The 22,381-nt window shown below is 43.6% G+C and overlaps 1 protein-coding gene across 2 annotated transcripts in view; it reads left to right on the top strand.

The window, feature by feature from the left end:
• The window catches only part of YIPF1 (Yip1 domain family member 1), a 37,161-nt gene that overhangs the window by 13,560 nt on the left and 1,220 nt on the right, over positions 1–22,381 (top strand). For both annotated transcript variants that reach the window (XM_025935099.2, XM_086717043.1), the window contains 4 exons: positions 2,232–2,348; positions 5,562–5,728; positions 6,087–6,269; positions 10,773–10,870. In XM_025935099.2, coding sequence (XP_025790884.1) covers positions 2,232–2,348; positions 5,562–5,728; positions 6,087–6,269; positions 10,773–10,862 — 557 coding nt within the window. In that variant the 3' untranslated portion in view covers positions 10,863–10,870. The remainder of the gene's footprint in view (positions 1–2,231; positions 2,349–5,561; positions 5,729–6,086; positions 6,270–10,772; positions 10,871–22,381) is intronic.

The following is a 22,381-nucleotide window of genomic DNA, read 5'->3' as shown; positions in this document are numbered from 1 at the left end:
GTTATAGGTTCTATAATATTTTGGCCACTTGTGGTCATATGCTTGGATGGTCTCAGCCCGTTGACAACACATGGTCACTTTTGTTCATTTTTTCAACAAAGCTTTTGGCAATTTTGTAATCATTAAACTGTAGGAATTTTTTTTTTTTTTTTGGCCTTGTCTGTTGCATCTTTTATATGGTTGGTATTCAGGATAATACAGTGAACTTGTCCTTGGTGGTAGCAGAGGGCTTGCAGGCTGATGAGTCAAGAGCAGTATGTGGAAAGCCAATAGTGGTGATTCTTTGGAGTATCCCAGTTGATTGCTTGGGCTCTCTTTCCCACCTTCAGGAGCCAGCTTGGCTTTGAGAAGTGCTAACCCATTTCTGCTAGTCATCTCCTGCGACACAGTAATTTTCTGAGTTTTGTGATACGTCACGGTGCCTGCAGTTATGCTAAAAGGTGTTGCAAAGTATTGGTGACATCGAAACATTAAATTCATAACATTTATTAGGAATATCTCAATTTAAAAATGTTCTTTGTTCTACTTTTGTAGTACTTTTTCTAGATAAGGAGAAGCAAGGGTGGTGTTCATGAAATCAAGTGAAATGGAGAAAGGGATTTGCAAAGCATAGTGTACTCATTCACTCAGTGGAATAGTTGATAATCACTGAAAGTAGAATAAGCTGATTTTTTAAAATGTTTATTTTTTTTTGAGAAAGAGAGAAAAAGAGAGAGAGAGAGAGAGAGAGAGAGAGAGAGCATGAGCGGGGGAGGGGCCGAGAGCAAGGAAGACACAGAGTCTGAAGCAGGCTCCAGGCTCTGAGCTGTCAGCACAGAGCCCAACGCGGGGCTTGAACCCGTGAACCTCAAGATCATGACCTGAGCCCAAGTCGGACACTTAACCGACTGAGCCACCCAGGTGCCCCGTAGAATAAGTTGATTTTTATGAACAGCTGTGGTAGAATCCCTAGGATATATTAAAGTGAAAATCATAAAGTATGCAATAAGATATATGTATATATATATATATATATATATATATATATATATACACATATATATATACACACACACACACACCCACACACATAAAATTTACCATTTTAGGGGCGCCTGGGTGGCGCAGTCGGTTAAGCGTCCGACTCAGCCAGGTCACGATCTCGCGGTCCGTGAGTTCGAGCCCCGCGTCAGGCTCTGGGCTGATGGCTCAGAGCCTGGAGCCTGTTTCCCATTCTGTGTCTCCCTCTCTCTCTGCCCCTCCCCCGTTCATGCTCTGTCTCTCTCTATCGCAAAAATAAATAAACGTTGAAAAAAAAAAATTAAAAAAAAAAAAAAATTTACCATTTTACCTTTTAAAGTGTACAAGTCATTGGCATTGAGTACATTCACAATTATTGTGAATCCACGTATCTTCTGGAAAGCTGTAAAGCAAGGCTAAATGGATATAGATATCTATCTATATATCTACACGTTATCATTTATATAAACATGCACACACACAAAATGTGCATTTGTTTATATGTATATAGAAATCTCTGGCAGGATTCACCAGAAACTGGTTATGGCTGCAAGCTCTGGGGAGAAAAAATGTATAGAGCCAGGGAACAGAGAGAGAAGGAATTTACTTTTCTCTATTTTAAAGGAATTTACTTTTCTCCTGCCTGCCTTTCGTTCTCTTTTGAACACTGAACTGTGTGCATGTATTGCTTTCTCATTAAAAAGAAAAGTCTTAAACACATTGCATGCACACATACAACCATGACAAACTGGTAGATTAAATGAATTCTTCCCTAAAGTGTTCTGCTTGCATTACTCTTCCGTTTAGACTGCAGAAGGACCTGTCTGATTTAAGTTATTTTTCTCTGGCATTCATTAACATTTGGCACTTAGATAAGGGAAGTAACCTTTGCTTCCTATATCCTGATGGTGAAGACTTAACAAAATGTCCATGAGTTTTTTGACATCCTCTAATAAAAGAAGCTATAAACAAATTAGTGTCTTTATTCAGCTAATTGTAGAAGGTATTTTGGCCTTTTCATTCCAGTCTCCCCTGTCTTTAATGCACCTAATTGCTGAGTTGTGTGTTTACCTTTTATAAAAGAAAATTCCCATTAGATGAATATTGATTGCATCTAAAATTCATTTTCCCATGCTTATATGAATAGGGCGAGGGAGATAACAAATTATTCTGTAAGAGTCTATAAGCTGGTGCTTCATTTTTTTGTCTGAATTTTCTGGTTTTCTTTGCAGGCCCCTTTTGGATATGTGCCACATTGGTCTTTGCCATAGCAATTAGTGGGAATCTTTCCAACTTCTTAATCCATCTGGGAGAGAAGACATACCATTATGTGCCCGAATTCCGAAAAGGTTGGTGAATAGCTTGACTCATTTGGAATGCTTTCAATTTGTTACCATGCGTTCCTTTTAGTGAGCTCTTGGGCCCCTGTCTCTAGGTGCTGCAGCCCCTGCTTTTTGTATTAAAGAATTCAAACACCCTTATCACCTCAGCATTTACCACCCATCTATGTAAATTGACATAGTCTTTTTTTATGATGGTAACATATACATAACTTAAAATTTACCATTTTACCTTTTAAAGTGTACAAGTCATTGGCATTGAGTACATTCACAATTATTGTGAATCCACTATCTTCTGGAAAGCTGTAAAGCAAGGCCAAATAACAATTGGAACTTATTCAAAGCAAAATGTGCAAAGTAAGTAAAAAGCAGTGTGCATGAAAGTCTCCATTGTAGCATTATTTGTATTACCCAGATGTTGGAAACAATAGGGGCATTGTTATTTAAGTCATGGTGACTCAACTAGCTGGGTCTGTAGCCACTAATTATGAAACACTTAGAACCATGTGGAAAACTGATAATCCAAAATTATGCCTTTGCTGTTAGCTACTCTGTTAGAGGGAAGTCTGCAAATGGTCAGGGTCTAGAAGGGAGAATGTAGAAATGAGTTTGTCCTAGCGATGGGCTTGTGGATGACATTGTTTTTAAAACTTTCTGTCTTGTGGCAGTCTTGGATAATTATACAAACCAACCAACCAACCAACAGCTTTTTAGGGACTTGTAGGTGACAGCCACCCCAAAATGAGGAAGTTTGGCTTTATAGGAGATTGATGTGTGCCACTTGCTCAGTTCTGTCCTCCTCGCCCCCCACCCTCCTGCCTGCCTGCTGTCCTGTGAGAGGCTATATACAGACTGTGTAAGGGCCCAGTCTCTGGAACCAGGCCACTGGCTTCAAGTTCCATTTCCATCACTCATTAGCTTCTACTTGTTGGGCAAGTTATTTCATCTCTCTTGACCTCGGATTCCTTATCAGTGAAATGGGAATAATAATACCTATGTTATAGGGCCATTGTAAGAATAAAGAGTTGGTGTTTGTAAAGAGGTTGGAATAGTGCCTTGTACAAAAAAGAGTTCATACACGTACACATATATGAGTGTATAGAGAGATACGTAGTTCCTTCCGTGTGTGTATGTGTCTCCGTGTATCCTTCCTTCTACCCTCCATGACCGTTTTCATAGAGTCAGACCTGATTCATTTTCAGCCCCATTTGTCAAATGATCCTGGTTTGAGTTTAACTCAGTAAATGTTAATCATGAGATATAGACCCTGCCTTCAAGTTGTTCAATGGTTAAGTAAAGAAAGTCAGGTAAATGAATATTGCTGTAAATGGTATGTGTTAATTTCTATATCAGAGGTATGTGTAGGTATATTAACAGAAAAGAAGGAGTGAATTACCCTGCCTGAGGGCCTGGAAACTCAGAAGAGTTTTTATCTTTTCTTATCCTCCTTGGTTGGACAGTATAAGGGAGTCATGGGATGAATCATTGACTCTGTCAATAAACACTTTTCCATTTTATGTGAAGAGTATACATCCACACATTCAAGGTCAGATCCTGCTTCCACCACTTGTTAATTATTTGACCTTGACCAAACCACTTAACTTCTCTGATCCTATTTCCTCATCTCTAAAATGAAGATGTAGATTATGTGAAATAATATATTTACATATCAGTTAATGATATGAAAAGCTAATTCTTGAATGAGCATTTATTTATCAATCAGTGTTATAAGTATATTTGTTTTTACTCATTTAATTCTTCTAGTGATTTTTTTAAGTTTATTTATTTTGAGAGAGAGCGAGAGCAAGAGAGAGAGAGAGAGTGTGAAAGAGCATGCACACATGCAAGCTGGGAAGGGTCAAAGAGAGAGGGAGAGAGAGAGAATCCCAGATGGGCTCCGTGCTGTCAGTGTGGAGCCTGGAGTGGGGGCTCAATCTCACGAACCATGAGATCATATGGCCTGAGCCGAAATCAAGAGTTGGACACTTAACTGATTGAGCCACCCAAGAGCCCCTAATTCTCCTAGTAATCTTAGAAGGTAGTATATGCTATGATAATTCCCATGAGGAAACTAAGGCAGGAAAGTTAAGTAATTCACCCTCCAGAGTTACTTAGCTATAAGTGGCAGAGCTAGGATTAGAACTCTTGGAGTCCACATGCAGAGTCTGTGACCTTGACTGTTACACAGTGTTGCCTCAATAAAATACTGAGTGAAATGCCTGACACCCAGTGGATGGCTGTAGGTATATAGGTACTTCCCTTCCCCTTCATTTAGCTATTAAAAAAAAAAAAAAAAAGGCAGTATAGCAGGAGAATTACATTTGGCTATTAGTTCCCAATATGAAAAATCTCCTCTGGGAGCTGAAAACGTTTTGGCCAATCACATGTCTTAACCAGAGTCTGACTACAATTGCTTGGGGTGCCTTTGTGCTTGCCAAGAGCGTTAAGTGCATTACTTACTGATTTTCCCGTAAGAAGGGCTGGTGCCATGGGCTTAGCCACACTTTATGGTCCTCCACTCCAGAGGAGGGAAAATGAATCTTCTGGAGGAAGAGGAGGCAGCGGCGGCGGCCTGGACCGTAATAGACTGAACACTGCTGTTCTGAGGAGCCACTCGGTAGCATTGCTACCACAGACACAGAATTATTTAATGAAGAAAGTAAAAGTGAAGAATCTGTCGAGCGATTCATCAATGAACTGAAACTCCCTATTTCAGGGACAGCAGGCACTCTAAATAGCACGCAGAGCAAGTTAATCTGCACCCAGGGCATTTGAATACATTTGCTCAAGACATCGGTGTCAGCTCTTGTTATACTGGGAAAGAGGATGTGTTCTTCCAAGGGGATAGTTGGCTTTCCTTTGACTGAAATGCTTGGTATGTTTAAACACTTGTATTGAGGCCCTCTGAAGTCTTTCAGTTGCATAATTCAGTTGTTCAGTACTGTTTGTTGTTATTAAACCAGTTATAAAAACCATATGAGAGACCACTGGTCATCACACAAAGACAGTACTAAATCTTCGTCAATTCAGCACCGCCTTAGAGTGCTTGCTCTGTGGCAGTACTGTGCCAGGCGCAGGGACTATGAGACCAATAAGACTCGATCCCATGAGCCAGTGAAGCAGGTGAACATGCTAGGGAGTAAGTCCAGTAAGGTATTAGAAGTGCTCTGATAGTAATTAAAGGCACGATGGGGATTAAAACTTGTGTCCTGTCATCCTCAGTGTCCATAGCGGCCACGATCATCTATGCCTATGCTTGGCTGGTTCCTCTCGCACTCTGGGGTTTCCTCATGTGGAGAAACAGCAAAGTTATGAACATCGTTTCCTACTCGTTTTTGGAGATTGTGTGCGTCTATGGATATTCGCTCTTCATTTATATCCCCACAGCAGTAAGTACTATACTTATTCTGAGCGATGCCCTGGGCTTGTTGAAAATTCAGCCAGCATCATCATTTCTAGCCTGACACTGATGCACGCCTGAAGAATACCATTTGAATTTAGAGGTGCAGCGGGAATGGGGATAGGGAGCCAAGTGCCTTTGCTGGATCTTGAGCCCTTTGTTCTGAAAGCATTCGCCTCAGTCTGCATGCCGGGGTGTTTCTCCAGCTGTACTGAGAAACCACAGTGGCACAGGGGGCCCAGCTGCTGATTGGCTCAGGGGCCTTTACAAACACACGTGCCTGGAATGAACAAATGCCTCTCCGAAATGCCTCCAAAAAAGCCCTCCCCTTCCTCCTCTTCTTTCAGGTGCTGTGGATTATCCCCCAGAAAGCTGTTCGTTGGATTCTAGTCATGATTGCCCTGGGTGTCTCAGGCTCTGTCTTGGCAATGACATTTTGGCCAGCCGTTCGTGAGGATAACCGGCGCATCGCACTGGCCACAATTGTGACAATTGTGTTGCTTCACACGCTGCTTTCTGTGGGCTGCTTGGTATGGTCTCATTCCTGTGATCTTCCTGTGTGCCTCAGATACAAATGCTGAAAGACCTCAACCTGTTACTCACAACGAACGGGTCTTTTAAGACGGGCTCCATAAAATCAATATTGTTTTGAGTAGACTGTCCTAAATGAGAAGCGGTAAATTGATGAGAATTTGATGGTAATCTCTGTCTTTACCTAATTTCTGAAACTTGGTAAGATTTGGAGTCTGGCCAGAGGAAGTCAGGGTGGATGAGTGTCTGTAAGAGGTTGGGGGGCGGGGGGGGGGGGATGTTCAACCTTTGGATGTCTTTGCAGGTTTTCTGCACATACCTAGAGTTTTGAAATTTCCAGTTTCATAGGTGGAAAGTCTGAGCATGAAATCAAATTAGGAGAGGGGAGATATTTTTAAGGTGAATAACATTTAAAAGAGGTTTTGGGTTCGTGTATTTGGGTGTCTTTTTAGGGAGAGCATGTGGTTTTCAGGCAGGTCCAGATTGAAGACCAGCTCTGTCACTCACTGGCTGTGTGAGCTGGGCCATGGTACCTACCTTCTCTGAATCTGAATGACTTAATCGGTAACATGGGCATAAAATTTCCTGCCACCTAGGGTTGTATTGAGGATAAAATAAAATAATACATATAAAACAGTTAATATGGAACTTGTCCCACAAATGCCCATAAATTAGGTCCCTTTCCCTTGGTCCTAAGGAAACACGGTTTTATATCTTTTGTGCACATTGTACAAACCACGGTTTTATATCTTTTGTGCACATTGTACACAAAAATTGCTGCCCATGGCCTTAACAAGGCCTGAAGCAGGTTTTTAAAGAACACTGAGTCCAAGAATGTTAAGGTCACTAATGAGGGAAAGAATGTGCCCACAGGAAGATACCCATATTGTATGTGTCCAGACCCTTGGCCGGGTTTTACAGTTGTGGGAGTAAATATTTCTTTGGCACCATTTGATCTGTGATAGTTTTGTGTAGACAACCTGGGTCATTAATAAGATCCCAATACTTGATCATTGAACAAAGTCTCATACAAAGTGCCAAGTTCTGAAACACGGACCTGGTTTACGTGCAGTTTACATGTCTAAGCTTTAAATTTTTGAGACGGAGGATTATCGGTCTGACTCACGGCAGAGTGACACCATTGATTTCGGGGACTTGGAGTCCCTGGGCTGACCCATTGTAACGCTGCTGAGGCCTTTCTTGACCTTTCTGTCTGCGGAGGAAGAATGTCCTTTCTTGCCGTAGCCCTCTCACTGGTGTCTCCCCACGTCTCTCTTGAAAATTTCCCCGCATATACCTAGTTGAGTTGGTGGAGAGAAGAAGCAAGAGAAGAAGCACTGCCTTGTTCAGTTCTGTAAAGAATAGAGAGGAGCGTGGCAGATTAGACGAGGGGGCAAGGAGGTGGTGGTGATGGTAATATTACTGAGAACCTATTTCCTTTGGTGTGGGTGGCAGGGTCTTTTACCTCCCATGCCTGTTACTCCCTTTTGGGGGTAAATGACACTGAAGTTAGGATTTACCTGCCCGTCCTGCTGCTCCGGAACTTGCTGGAAGAGAGCATTATAATGAAATAAAAAGAGCCCTGGACTGGGCTTAGCTTTGTGAGCCTAGGCGAGTGACTTCGTTCTCAGAGCCCTGGCTTCCTCCTCTATCATGGAGACTCATATTTTGTGGGCTCTTGTGAGACTCAGGGAGATGGCCGTGAGAGCCCTTCATGTGTCGTGAAGGGTTCTTCAGGTGTAAAGAAGGTACTAAGAGAGCCCTGTGTGATCTGAAGCTGCCAAGGCCACTCTGCTACCTCTTCCTCCTGAGTGCCCCAGTGAGAGTGGTCCAAGGTCACACAGCTCGAAAGACAGGGCCCTTTCATTGGTGCCTCTCACTGGCATCTTCCCACCTCTCTCCAGAATGCCTTTTCCATCATACACCTGGCTGGGAAGTTGGAGGAGAGAAGGAGACAGGAGAGAAGGCTTCTTCTTGTTCACTTCTTAGGGAGTCCAAGGAGCCAGGCACGTTGGGTGATGGAGCAGGGAGGGAACTGCAGGTGTAGACCCCGTTTTGGAGGGAGGTGCAGTTTTCTCCTCCTCGTGGAAGGGAACCATCCCATGATCGGGTTTAGCCAGGGGCCCTCTGTGCCTGGGGTTTTGCTCTCCATGCTGGAGATGGCCTCCTCTTATCTCTTCTGGAGATGTGCAGTACAAGAGGTTGGAGCAGAAGTTAGGAGATGGGGTCTGGTCCCAGCTCCTTCGCTCCCTGCTTTGGTTATTTCCCCTCTCTGGCCCCTACCTCCTCACTTAGAAAACGGAGCTGCAGGAACATCTTTACTTTTGTAAGGACTGAATGATACATGCAACATGAACAATACAAGCCATGCAAATGGCAGATATTATTATTAGCGGAAGGGCAGAAGGGAGAAGAATTGGCAGGGGAGGGGCAGTGGCTGACCCACACAGCTTGGCTTCTCACTGCCCCAGGGAGCACGGATTGCGGGTTTTAAAGCTTCAATGTACTAAAGTGTTTGACAGTCCTCTATCTGCCGAGGGCCCCTCAGGGCTCACAGTTGTATGCTAAGTTGGTAGTGGACGCTCACTCCAGGTGGGGAGGACTAAGGAAGCGCCAGAGGGTGCGTCCTCGACTGGTGTATTGGAGATGTACAAGCCTGCATTTGCCGTGGTTACTGCTGATGGTGGACAGTCCTGTGCCCTAACTCTCTGCCAGGGGACACTCCCAGCCCTACTCCTAGAAAGCCTGATGTTTCATCCTGAGGCCTCCACAGTGCCTCGTCCTAGACTGGACATAGTCTACGGCCATACCACCCTGAACACGCCCATCTCGTCTGATCTAGACTGGGCATAAAGTTAGGTGCCAAACTGCAGGCAGCACTGGAGAAGAGAAGAAGAACGTAGTTTTTGGAGCCGGACACAATTGGATTGAAGCCCTCAGACACAGGGTTGTGTAGCTTTGGGAAAATCTCTTTGCCACTTGCTCATCTTTAAAATGGGGATAAAATTGCCTATTACAGGATTATCGAGTAGGTTAATGATCTATGCGCCTGATGCACAGTAGGCACTCCCTGAATGACAACTGTGGCTATTGCTAAGTATTTGTGGAATTAATGAACTAATGAGCCGTAGAATTACAGTTTGACCTTAGAGGTCATTTTTTCCAGTCCTTCCATTTCACAGATTAGAAAACTGAGACTCACGGGTGGAGTGATTTGTCCAGAGTTACTGTGCGAGTTACTAGCAAAACCAGGTTTAGAACCTGGCCTCTTGGCTCATTCCCTCTGATGAGGGTTTCGTCCGGTAGCCTGGAAGAAAGGTACTGTTCCTGCCTCATGAGGGCTTTGTGGCTCCACCTTCACGATATCTGGAGGGGCCCAACACTAGCAGGATGTCCCCTGTCCCCTCGTTAATTTAGGGACCATTCTTTCCCTGCCTCAGAAAACAAGTGCCAGAAGGGACCCTGGGAGGAAGGCTTTTAGAGCTAATAGGATTGCTCAGGGAATGTGACAAACTAGGGGCGCCCTGTAGCTGGAAACTTTGAAATGGATTGCTGAAGAGCTAACACAGGAGTATGTTGGGGAAAGTTCTAGTGTGTCATGTTGGTGCCCCCTTCTGGCTGATAGAGAGCAGCGCTGGCAAAATGGTTCTTGACTTGGCTTTTTATCCATTTGATCCCAATGCCCTGACTTCCAAGGGGGAATCACAAGTGTGCAGTGATCCTTGATCTGTTAAGAGATTCACCTTTTCTTTGAACAACCCAGGTATTTTACTGGGCTAAAGTCAAGATTCGCAGACCTTGAGACAGGTCGGAAGATCCTCCTTGGTTTTTTCCCTCTTCTATCTCCTCCTGATTTTTGACAGTTAAATTGCAGATGTTGACTGAAAGCATTTATCAAACCTTTCATTTTCACGCTGAAGAATTATGAGGTAAGTCCTGCCTGGCGCTTTCTTTCGAAGGTCTTTACCAAGAGCCAGCGGGTTTAGCAGCAATCTGTCGTAGTTCAGTTCATTAAGTATTGGCTGTTTACATAGTGTGCCAGGCCCTGAGTCAGAGGCTGGTGGCACAGGGACAAGAAGGACACAGTCTTTGCCCAGGAGGAGAGACTGTAAGGTAGTGATTAAGAGCCTGAGGAGCTTGGAGTCAGAAAAGACGCGACTCTCCCACTTATTGGCCATGTGCACATGATTGAATGGCAGCCTCCCTGAGCCTCAGTTTCTCATTTGTCAAATGAGGATAACAATAGCACTCCCCTGGGGTTGTTATGCAGATGAAGTCAGATGTAGTAAGTGCCCAATAAATAGTGGCTAAATTTTAAAAAGTCACGGTAGAGTAAGTGAGATGGACAGAAACAGAATCGGTTGTAGTTCAGTGGGATGACAAATGTGTCAGAGGGAAACATAGGGGCCATGAGAGCCCAGACATACTATTGGCATGAAGACTAGAACACTCGAGCAGATCACTGTGTTTTAACCGCCCTCATGGGTTTCCTTCTCCTGCAGGCATACTTTTTTGATGCACCGGAGATGGACCACCTCCCCACAGCCACAGCTGCTCCAAACCAAACAGTTGCAGCAGCCAAGGCCAGCTGAAAAGGAAAGTAAGAGATTATTTTTTGTTATATTTTTTGCTGTTTGGTACAGTCAGAAGTGGGCAAGCGCAGCACTTCCATTACTGTTAGCATCAAGAACCAAGAGGGCCAGACCCTTTTTGTCTCTCCGTACGATTCACTGTGGTGTTTGTGCACGAGCATGTCTGCATATATGTGTCCTCTAGCTGAAGGCCTCAACTGTGAAATCCACGTGGCCCTGGTTTGATAGGTTTGGGAGATGTGAGCTCTAAGCTTCTTCATGAGAGGAGCTCCTGCCTTCTGGTCCTAGCATCCCCTCCCCTCTGCTCTCTGCCCCTTTCCCAGGAGCACAGTGTGGGTGTGTTCTACTTGGTTACAGTCCTGGTGGTTTTTGTAGTTTCCCTGTGACTTCTCACCATAGCCTCAGACCCGGAGCGTGACTTCTCTTGAATTACTCACGGGGTTCTCCAAAGCTTACACATTCTCATGCCTGGTTTGCTCTCTGGCCTCTTGGATGATTCCACTTTGGTGGTGAGCTCCGTTGGTTAGAGTAAAGGAAGTAAAGGGAGAGCCAATTCCTCCATGGCCTATTCCTTGCCTCCCAGTTCCAGCTCCTCCATGTTCCAAGGCTGCAGCCATGCTGGACTCTTGCCCTTGCCAGAACACATGCCTTTGCACTTGCTCTTCCAGATGGCTGAAATGTTCCCTCTCTTCCAACCGTCATCACTTACCTTGTGATCCTATTATAGCTTTTATTATACATTACTGTTAATGGTGCTTGAACTACTAATTGTTCGCTCTGCGTCCATCTGCCTATTCATTTGTTCATTCATTGATTCATTTGTCCTCTGTGGACTGGTATGTCCTCTTGAGGTATGAACTGTTCAACTCAGTTCCATGAGAACAAGAAATAGGTATTACCCTTTATCTTCATTGCTCACCACAACACAGTGGATGCTCAGTAAATGTTTGTGGAGTGAGTGAATGAAGCCATACTCTGCCCCTGATCTCCCTGTGGGCCAAGAACCTTTCGTCTGTTTTGTAACCACAGGGTGACCTTCTCCTCTCCCAGAGTAATTGAGTGTGGTGCAAAGACCAGGGCCTATAGAGTCAAGCAGAACTAAAATGAGATCTTGGTCCTACCTTATACTGGCCGTGTACCTGGGGCAAGGAGCTTACTCTTTCAGAGCCTCGGCCAACTTAACTGTGAAATAAGAATGAAACAACCCATACTCTAAGACTGCAGTGAAGATTAGAGATCACGTTTAAAAAGCTCCTGGCACATAGTTAAGGTACTCAGTGATAGATTCAAAGCTACTGCCCCTCTGAGAGTGGCTTGGTATTTGTGTTGAGATTTGGTGGTTCTCACTGACTTTACCTTGACCCTTTATTTCTTTTTTGACAAATAAGTAGATTTTTTCTCTTAGTTGGGGAATTTGCGTTGCAGGCCTTGCAAATTGACAAGATTTGCTTGGTCAAACAAAGACACCTCTGGCGGGGTTATTGGTAAGACAATTGCCCTGACCAATGGAATGACTAGGGAACTATTGTAAATGTCACAGCCCTCCTTCCCCTCTTCCTCTCTTCACATGGGGATGTAATGTCAGAATCAAAGGTCAGAGCCCTTGCAGATAGGATGGGCTTCCCTCCCCCTTTTTATAATAAGGAAGCTGAGGCCAAGAGAGGACAGTGCCTTGCCCAAGGCCATCCCAGACTTTTGTAGCAAACCAACATGTGTAATATCACACTTCATTCTGCAAAATACTTTCCAGATCACTCTCTGTCCACTCTCACCAGCCTTATTGACCCCATTGTATAGATGAGGAAGATGGACTTAAGAAGTCTGAGTTGACTAAGTTCACCTACCTCTTAGAGGCAGAGCTTGGACCCAAACTCATGTATTCTGAAGCCAATTTTGGAGGTTTTTCTGATTTCCTACCTTGAAGGCTGATGTTGTTTTTATTAATAAAACTTCCAGGCTCCCACTGCTGGCTTTTGGCCTCTTTTTTGGAGCCCTCCTTTGCTGGTCTAGAGATGCTTCAGTTCATAGAATCCATACTTGTTTGATTGCATAACCTATCAGTTAAGAATTTAAGAATGTGAGGGCTGTATTAATTATCTATGGCTGCCTAACGATATTACCTCAAACCTAGCACCTTAAATGACACTCATTTATTAGTTTGCGGTTTCTGTGGGTCAGGAATCTAGGCATAGCTTAGCTTGGTTCTCTCCTTCAGGTTCTCTTACAGGGCTGCGCTCAAAGTGTTGGCCTGGGCTGGGGTCTCATCTGAAAGCTGGACTGGGGAAGGATCTTCCTCCAAGCTCACATGGTTGTTCGCTGGATTCACTTCCTTGTAGCCTGTTGACTGAAGGCTTCCTTGCTAATTGTCAGCTGGAGGCTGTCCCCAGTTTCTTGCCACATAGGCCTCTCCATAGGCTCACCAGCGTCATCAAAGCTGTAAATGGAGATAATTGACAGTCAGGAAGACAGAAGATCTGTAACATAAAATAACCATAGAAATGATATCTATCACCTTTGCTGTATTCTTTTGATTAGAAGCAAGTTACAAGTCTTGCTCATACTCAATGGGAGGGGATTATACAAAGGCATGAATACCTGGAGGCAGGGATCATTGGAGGGCATTTTAATTTTATTTTATTTTTAACCTTTATGAAGGAATCATTAACAAATAAGATGATACAGGTATTTAAAGTGTACATCATGATTTAATATACGTGTACATTGTATGGAGGCCATTTTGCTCTCTGTCTGCCACAAGCACATACTCTAGTAATATGTGTGTAGGTGTTTACGTATTTTGTTGTCAATCCATACAGTAACTATTAAAGCGTAGTTTCTTCTTTTTTTGATGAAAAATAGATATTAATAGAAGTTCTAACATTTTTCCTCCATTACCTCAGTGGGCTGTTTTTGCAGCCCACCGCCTTAGAATGAGCATGTGGGTAGCTTGTTTGCCTCATGGTTTGATTGTCTGCACATTTGTTCAGCTCCTCTTGCAGATGGATTTCATCGACTGTTGCAGAGAAGGCCCTAGGACAAGGCGGGTCTCTTCCTGAGATTGAGTTTCATGGGGAAGAGACTGAGTCTAATTGGACTTGGACTCCCCAGTGCTTGGCCCAATGCCTGCCTGGCACAGACAGAGCGAGTGTTCAGTCAAAGTTGGGTGGTTGGAGGTGACCCTTTGTAAGATTAAGGCAAGAGTGGGATGTGGGCTTTTACCAGAGGTGTCTTGGCTCACGGAGTTCCAGACATCATTTACTCTGTCGCTCAGTGTTTACTTGAGGTGACTCTGTGGTCCCCCATGGACCAGGCACTGGGGACCTAGCGAATCAGATGCAATCTTCCATGGGGAGCCTCGGTCCATGGGTAAAATAGCTAAACAGATAATAAGCATATTATGTGAGCAGTGCCCTACCCAAATTGTGAATTGATGAGCGCGGTGGGAGCACAGAAGCACTGACTCATTTGGCCTGAGGGAAGGCTTCGCAGAAGGGATCTTGTTTGAGTCTGGCCCTGAAGGTTGAGCAGAAGCAATCAATTACCTGTTTTTCTGAAGAGTGGTCAGCTTCCCATGGCATTTGGGAAGGTGAGGTCATAGGTTGTTCATTGGGACACAATGATGCGATGTGGGCTCACCTCACTGGGAATAAGAAAATCTGAGCTCAGCTGGAGGATAGAGGTAGAGACCACAAGGGCAACAGGTGCTTGGATCTCTCTGCCTTGGTCGAGAATACCTGATACCAGCCTGGGTGAGGGGCTCTTTCAGTCTGCTCTTGCATTAGGACTTGAGTTCCTTCCTTATATTTTATTATGAAGGCTCCGACTAATGTCCCAGGTGCTGTAAACCTTCAGAGAGTCAGAAACTGGCATCTGAGAAAAGCCTGGACCCTAGGACCTTTGCAGACCTCCCATCCTGATTTATACAAATTTGACACCTTTGGGCTTTGCTCAGATCTATAAACTTGGGTGTCAGTGTCTCCATTTGGCCTCACGTCTACAAATGAGATAGTGATGAACAGTTTCTTTGGAGCTTCCCTGGCAGAAGCATCAATCGCTTTGCCAATGAGGGGTCTGTCTAGAGCCCCAGGCACTGTAGATTTATGTGCTGGCTGCCTTCTACTGTAATCTTAAGCCTCCCAGCTTTCACTGAAAAAGAATGGCTTCTAATCTCGCAGATAACCTTCCTTATACAAATCTGTGCATTGGAGGGCTTAGCATAGCATGGATTATGGGAAGAGCTCTGTCTGGAAACTCAGGATCACAGAGGAGCTTCTGATTACTTGTGATCAGAGAAATTACCCCTGTATAAGTCATTGAGATATTATAGAGAATATTTGGCTTTCTTCTTCCCTCCTTTCCTTCCTTCTTCCCTTTGCTCTTTCCTTCCTTTTTAAAAATTAACTTATCACCTGAGGGCCAGTGCCATTTCTTCTCTGAGCCAAGACCCTGGGGAAGCCTAGAAACTACCTTGGGAGTCTTACTTTGGCTTGTGGGAGGGAGTTTCTGAAGGACCGCATTCAGACGGGGGCTGCCTTCCCAAGAGCAGTGATAAGTGGGTCTGTGTGGAGGAAGGTGGCCAGCAGATAATTATACTGCAGTGTGATGGGGCTTTAATAAAAGATGAGAAGAGGACTGGAGAAAATTCCTTTGTCATTAAAACCCTCCTGATTTGATACCTAGGGTTTATGTGCAATTATCCTTTCACTCACTTGGGTCAGGAGTGTTCCTTTGGTCAACTAAAGCTACAAACCCTTTTGCTATGTTTATACACATCAGTTCCATTCTGAAATCAGCTTTAACCCAGTGCTATCATCCTCTTTAACACAGCATCCAAACAGCAGGACTTTATACCACGGCTAACACTGTTTTCTACCAGCCCCTTATTTTCTACACCATGTCTGAAAAGTCCCTGCACAGAGAATCCATTTTCAGTTTCTGCACTATTTCTTCATTGCTCTTCTTCCTGGTTCTCTTTCTTTGGAGTCATTTGGGGGAACTTGGGTTGGAGAGTGGGTCAACACAATAACTTCTTATTCCTTTTTAAACTTATTTTGTGGAAAGTCTTTAAACACAGGCAAAAGTAGAGTGAACAGTATAATGAATCTCCACATACCCATGGCTCACTTTCCACAGTTTGTCAGCTTGTGGTCAGCCTTATTTCACCCACACACTCATCTAGTCCCTCCTATTCATTTGAAGCCAATCTCAGGTATCCTATTATTTGATGCACAAATATTTAAATTCTGAATCTATAAAAGATACTTTTAAAAACATGACCATAACACCATAGTCACATCTAAAAAAAATGATAACTCCTTAATGCAGGCATACCTCCTTTTTACTCAGCTTTGCTTATTGCTTCACAGATACTGTGTTTTGTACAAATTGAAGGTCTGTGGTAGCCAGGTCTATCGGCACCATTTTTCCAAAAGCATTTGCTCACTTTGTGTTTCTGTGTCACGTTTTGGTAATTCTTGAAATATTTTAAACTTCTTCATTATCGTTATGTCTGTTATGGTGATCTGTGATCACTGATCTTTGATGTTACTTACTATTGTAATTGTTTTGCGGTGCTATGATCTACGCCCATATAAGATGGTAAACTTAATCAGTAAAGGTTATGTGTGTTCTGACTGCTCCAATGACTGGCCATTCCCCCATCTCTCTCCCTCTCCTTGGGCTTCTCTGTTAAAGACACAATGATATTGAACTTAGGCCAATTAATAAGCCTACAATGACGTCTAAGTGCTCAAGTAAGAAGAGACACACGTCTCTCACTTTAACTCAAAAGCTAGAAATGACGGGTGCCGGGGTGGCTCAGTTGGTTAAACATATGACTTTGTCTCGGGTCTCGTTCTCACTGTTCGTGAGCTCGAGCCCTGCATCAGGCTCTGTGCTGACAGTGCTGGGCCTGCTTCTGATTCTCTGTCTCCCTCTCTCTCTTCTCTCTCTCAAAATAAATAAATAAACGTTAACACAAAACAAAACAAAAGCGAGAAATGACTAAGCTTAGTGAGGAAGGCATGTCAAAATCTGAGATAGGCTGAAAATTAGGCCTGTTGTGCTGGTTAGCCAAGTTGTGAGTGCAAAGGAAAAGTTCTTGAAGGGAGTAAAAAGCCCCAGTGAGCACATGAAAGATAAAAAAGTAAAACAGACTTATTGCTGATATGGAGAAAGTTTGAGTGGTCTGCATAGAAGACCAGCCACAACATTCCCTTAAGCCAAAACCTGATCAAGAGCGTGGCCCTAACTTTCTTCATTTCTGTGAAGGCCGAGAGGAAGCTGCAGAAGAAAAGTTGGGAACTACCAGAAGTTGGTTTACAGCTTTAAGGAAAGAAGCTATCTCCATAACATGAAATTACAAGGTGAAGCAGCAAATGCTGATGTAGAAGCTGCAGCAAGTTATCCAGGAGATCTGGCTAAGATGATAAATGAAGGTGGCTACACTAAACAACAGATTTCCAATGCAGATCTTCTTATGTTGGAAGAAGATGCCATCTAGGACTTTTATGGCTATAAAGGGAAGAAGTCAATGCCTGGCCTCAAAGCTTGCAAGGACAGGCTGGCTCTCTTGTTAGGGGCTAAGGTAGCTGGTGACTTTAAGTTGAAGCCGTTGTTCATTCACCATTAATAAAACCCCAGGACCCTCAAGAATTATGCTAAATCTCCACTTTCTGTGCTCTATAAATGGAACAACAAACCCTAGATGATAGCACATCTGTTTACAACCTGCTCAGAAAAAAAGATTCCTTTCAAAATGTTACTGCTCATTGACAGTACATCTGGTCACCCAAGAGCTCTGATGGAGATGTACAAGATGAATGTTGTTTTCATGCCTGCTAACGCAACATGCATTCTGTAGCCCATGGATCAAGGAGTAATTTTGACTTTCAAGACATATTATTTAAGAAATAAATTTCATAAGGCTACCACTGCTGTAGTGATTCCTCGGTGGATCTGGGCAAAGTAAATTAAAGACCCTCTGGAAAGGATTCACCATTCTAGATGCCATTAAGAACATTTGTGATTCATGACGAGGTCATGAACATGAGCAGCAGTTTGAAAGATTCCAACCCTCATGGATGACTTTGAGGGGTTCAAGACTTCAGTGGAGGAAGTAACTGCAGATGGGGTGGAAAGGGCAAGAGAACTAGAATTACAAGTGGAGCCTGAAGGTTGGACTGAATGGCGGCAATCCCATGATAAAACCTGAGCGCCTGAGCAGTTACTTCTTATGGATGAGCAAACAAAGTGGTTTCTTGAGATGGAATCTACTCCTGGTGGCGATGCTGTGAAGATTGTTGAAATGACCACAAAGGATTCAGATGATCACATAAACTAGTTGATAAAACAGCGGCACGGTTTGAGAGGACTGACTTCCAATTTTGAGAGATGTTCTACTGTCACTAAAATGCTATCAAGCAACATCACACTCTACAGGGAAATCATTTGTGAAAAGAATCAATCCATGTGTCAGACTTCATTGATGTCTTCTGAGAAATGGCCGCAGCCGCTCCAGTCTTACCAGCACCCTGATCATTTGGCAGCCATTGCCACTGAGGCAAGACCTTCCACCAGCAAAAAGATTGTGAGTCGCTGAAAGGTCAGACGATGCTTAGCATTGTTTAGCAATAAAGTATTTTTTAAATTAAAGTGTGTACATTTTTTAGACCTAATGCTATTGCACATTTAACAGACTATAATATAGTGTAAACATAACTTTTATGTGCTCTGGAAAACCAAAAAGTTCATTTGCTTTCACCTTATTGTGGTGTTCACTTTATTGCCATGGTATGGAATATCTCCACCATATCTCTGAGGTATGCCTGTATCAAATATACTCTAGTGTTTGAATTTCTTTTTTTTTTTTTAAATTTTTTTTTTTTTTTTTTTTCAACGTTTATTTATTTTTGCGACAGAGAGAGACAGAGCATGAACGGGGGAGGGGCAGAGAGAGAGGGAGACACAGAATCGGAAACAGGCTCCAGGCTCCGAGCCATCAGCCCAGAGCCCGACGCGGGGCTCGAACTCACGGACCGCGAGATCGTGACCTGGCTGAAGTCGGACGCTTAACCGACTGCGCCACCCAGGCGCCCTCTAGTGTTTGAATTTCATCTTGCAATTTATTGATGTATCTCTTAAATGTTTTTCAAATATAGATTCCTACTCCATTTCCCTCTCTCTCCCTTTACCATGTATTTGTTGAAGAATCATTTATCCTGTAGCTTCTCACTGTCTGGATTCTGCTGACTGTATCTGTACGGTGTCGTTTAACATGTTGCTCTGTCTTCTGTTTTCTGTAAATTGGTGGTTGTATCTAATGGTTTGTTCAGATTCAGCATTGGTCGGTTGGTTGGTTTTGGCAAGACTACTTGATATGTGGTGGTAAATTCTTCCACCCATAAACTCATAATGTGTAATTATCTCTTTTACTCTTTGATATTAGTGACCATTAATAAGCAATGCCTACATCTGTTCATTCATTAGGGTTTCTAAAATGGTGATATTTCAATTCCATCTTCACTTCTTTGTTTACTAACTAGAATATTTCTTTAAAAAAATGTTTTTTAATGTTTTTTGAGAGAGAGAGACAGACAGACAGAGCATCAGTAGGGGAGGGGCAGAGAGAGACAGAAACACAGAACCTGAAGCAGGCTCCAGGCTCTGAGCTGTCAGCACAGAGCCCAACAGGGGGCTCAAACTCGCGAACTGCGAGATCATGACCTGAGCCAAAGTTTGCCGCTTAACCAACTGAGCCACCCAGGCACCCCTAGAATATTGCTTTTATAAAAACTTCCCTTTATCTACTCTTTGGCTATCCAGTGATATAGTTTTTATAGAAGAGCAGAATAAATTATTTATTTTTCACCTATTTTCAAAATAGTAGTTGGTTTAGCAGCACGCGGCAACAGTGACCAACTAATTTCAGTCCATCACAAGTATTATGCTTATCAGTACTCAAATTGTCCCATCTTTGGCTGATGGGAAGCTCTTCAAATTGGCCTGGGTCCTGTTGGCACGGCCCTAAGAGTTTCTGATCACTGCCTTGTTATCTGTCATAACAAAATTTTCCGGGCTTATTCTGAACATTTCCTGTCCGAGACCCAGGTTGAGTCATGTCTCGAAGGAGCCTCGGTCCTGTTCAGTGGGGAAGTGGTAAACTGCCAGATCGTTGTAGGGGTCTTGGCTGTTTACGGGCCTTTTCACTGTTCAGAGTCGGGAAACAGATTTGTGGTTTGCTTGGTTATTTATTTTTTTAAAGAAGATACATTGTGAGTTCATACCCAGCCTTTTAGTTCTTATGTAGCACTATAGAGTTTTCACTAAATCGCTTTTATCTTATATCTGCATCTCCTTTCTCACCTGAGGATCTCGCTTTTCAACAATACCAGCAGTGGTAGAATTGGCCTGTCACATAAGTACTTAATTGTTGTATCCAGGCACTCACAATGGTCTAATAATAACAGCAACAGCATTACCATTAATTACTGGGAATATTGCTCTAAAACCTTTTAATTTTTGTTTTGTTTTGTTTTGTTTTGTTTTGTTTTGTTTTGTTGCGTTTTGTTTAAGTTCTGGAATTCCCCTCCCTGGCTCGCCTGCTTGGAAGCTCACTATTTATTCTTCAGGACCCACTACAGATACCCTCTCCTTGGGGAAGTTTATACTTACTCCTCTGTGCTGTCCTACAGCTCGTTGTATGTTCCTCTGTTATGGCAATTTTTTCTATTTATTGTAATCTAGACTGAGAATTCCTTGAGAGTGGAGATGCATTTACCAGTATACCCGCAGCATCCAGCAGGCATTTGAGGAAAGCTTCATTTTGAACGAGTGACAGTTGGTACACCAATCACATGCACATATCCTCGGTTTGTTTGCCAGGTTACTTAGGAACTTTCATTCATTCAAAGAGAACTACCCTTTGCTACTTTTTGCTGGGTGACTGAGGTGAACAATAGTGATAAGTCCTTACCCTCACAGATTTTACACCTTGATTTTCTATCCCATGTGCTCAGACAGACTAGAAGGCCCTGCTAAATTTAAGAGAGAACTTCTGATTGGAGCACCTCCGATCAGGCTTGGGTGCAGGGCTGTATCGACGAACAGGACACGGGGCATGCCTGTGCCACAGTGGGGCCAAAAGTGGGGAGCCAAAAGTGGCCAGGAATCGGGTGTTCGGCAGGGAAGAGGTGAGGGGGTTCTGGCTGTTGGTGGCATTATGGGCCAAGTCTGGCACAAAGTATCATCTGACTTGCCACCCTCTGGCCCAAGCCCCAGGAATTCCCAGCCTCTGTCCCACAGACTACCTATAAAGGTTGGCAGCAGGGCAAGGGAATTTTCTGTCTGCACTTCCTCCTCTAGTCTTGACATTAATTTGGAACAGGCAGCTAGAGAGGTGAGAGAAAAAGAGTATATTTATGAAAATAAGATCTTTAGTGCCTGCCCTATGGGCTCGTTTGTCCCTACCTTTATTTAGCATTTCAGAAACCTGAGCTGATGTTTACCAGAAGGCCAGTCAGGACTTTAGGTTCTAGCAATCCAGCAAATCCCAGCATTCACCCTTCTCGAACCACTTTTCACAGATATATTATTGACAGCATTTCCCTTTTCTGGAGCCGGGCCATTAAGGTAGATTCCCCTGTCATAGCCCCACCCTGCTAGTGTGGTCAGATGCCGACATCTAGGTGTGATACTGCCCCTGATGGTTTCTAAGGAGGCCTGGCACATTCTCTTAGGTTCAAGGCCATTTTTTAGGAAACCCTCTCTGCCACATTTCTTAACCACCCCCCTTAGATTTAACTATATTTCTGGCGCCTCTTTCCAAATTCCCATCTAGTGCAAATCCCCAACTGGGTGTACCAACAGATGACTCAAATTCATTATGTTCGAAATTAAACTCACCCCCACCTCCATCGATCCTCCTTGTATTTTCCTGACTCAGTGGATGGCACTACCATCCACACCGCCCCTTACTTCAGACTAGGTTAGATTCTTCATCATACTTTCTCACAGTTACCATACAGTTGTAATTAACATAAGTAATGTTTTGTGTATTTGTTTCCTCTGTAGTTTCTGCCGCTAGACTGTAATTTCTTGAGAGTTAGGACCACATCTACCTTATTCATCACTGTACCCAGTGCCTGACACATCTGACACATGAGTCCTCACTCAGTATTTGTTGGATTAATTAAGAAACCCAGGGGCGCCTGGGTGGCTCAGTCTGTTAAGCATCCGACTTCGGCTCAGGTCATGATCTCGCGGTCTGTGAGTTTGAGCCCCGCGTCGGGCTCTGTGCTGACCGCTTAGAGCCTAGAGCCTGTTTCAGATTCTGTGTCTCCCTCTCTCTCTGACCCTCCCCCGTTCATGCTCTGTCTCTCTCTGTCTCAAAAATAAATAAACGTTAAAAAAAAAAAAAAAAAAAAGAAATCCAACCCAGTCACCCAAGCTAGAAACTTCATCATCAATGTAGATTCCTCTCTCTTATCATCTACATCTTATCTATCAGCACAATTTGTCTA

Source organism: Puma concolor, chromosome C1, assembly GCF_028749965.1.
Source record: "Puma concolor isolate L17-30 chromosome C1, mPumCon1.1.hap2, whole genome shotgun sequence".
Taxonomy (NCBI): Eukaryota; Metazoa; Chordata; class Mammalia; order Carnivora; family Felidae; genus Puma; species Puma concolor.
Note: the sequence above shows the minus strand (reverse complement) of the source record. Positions and strands in the feature narration are given on the sequence as shown.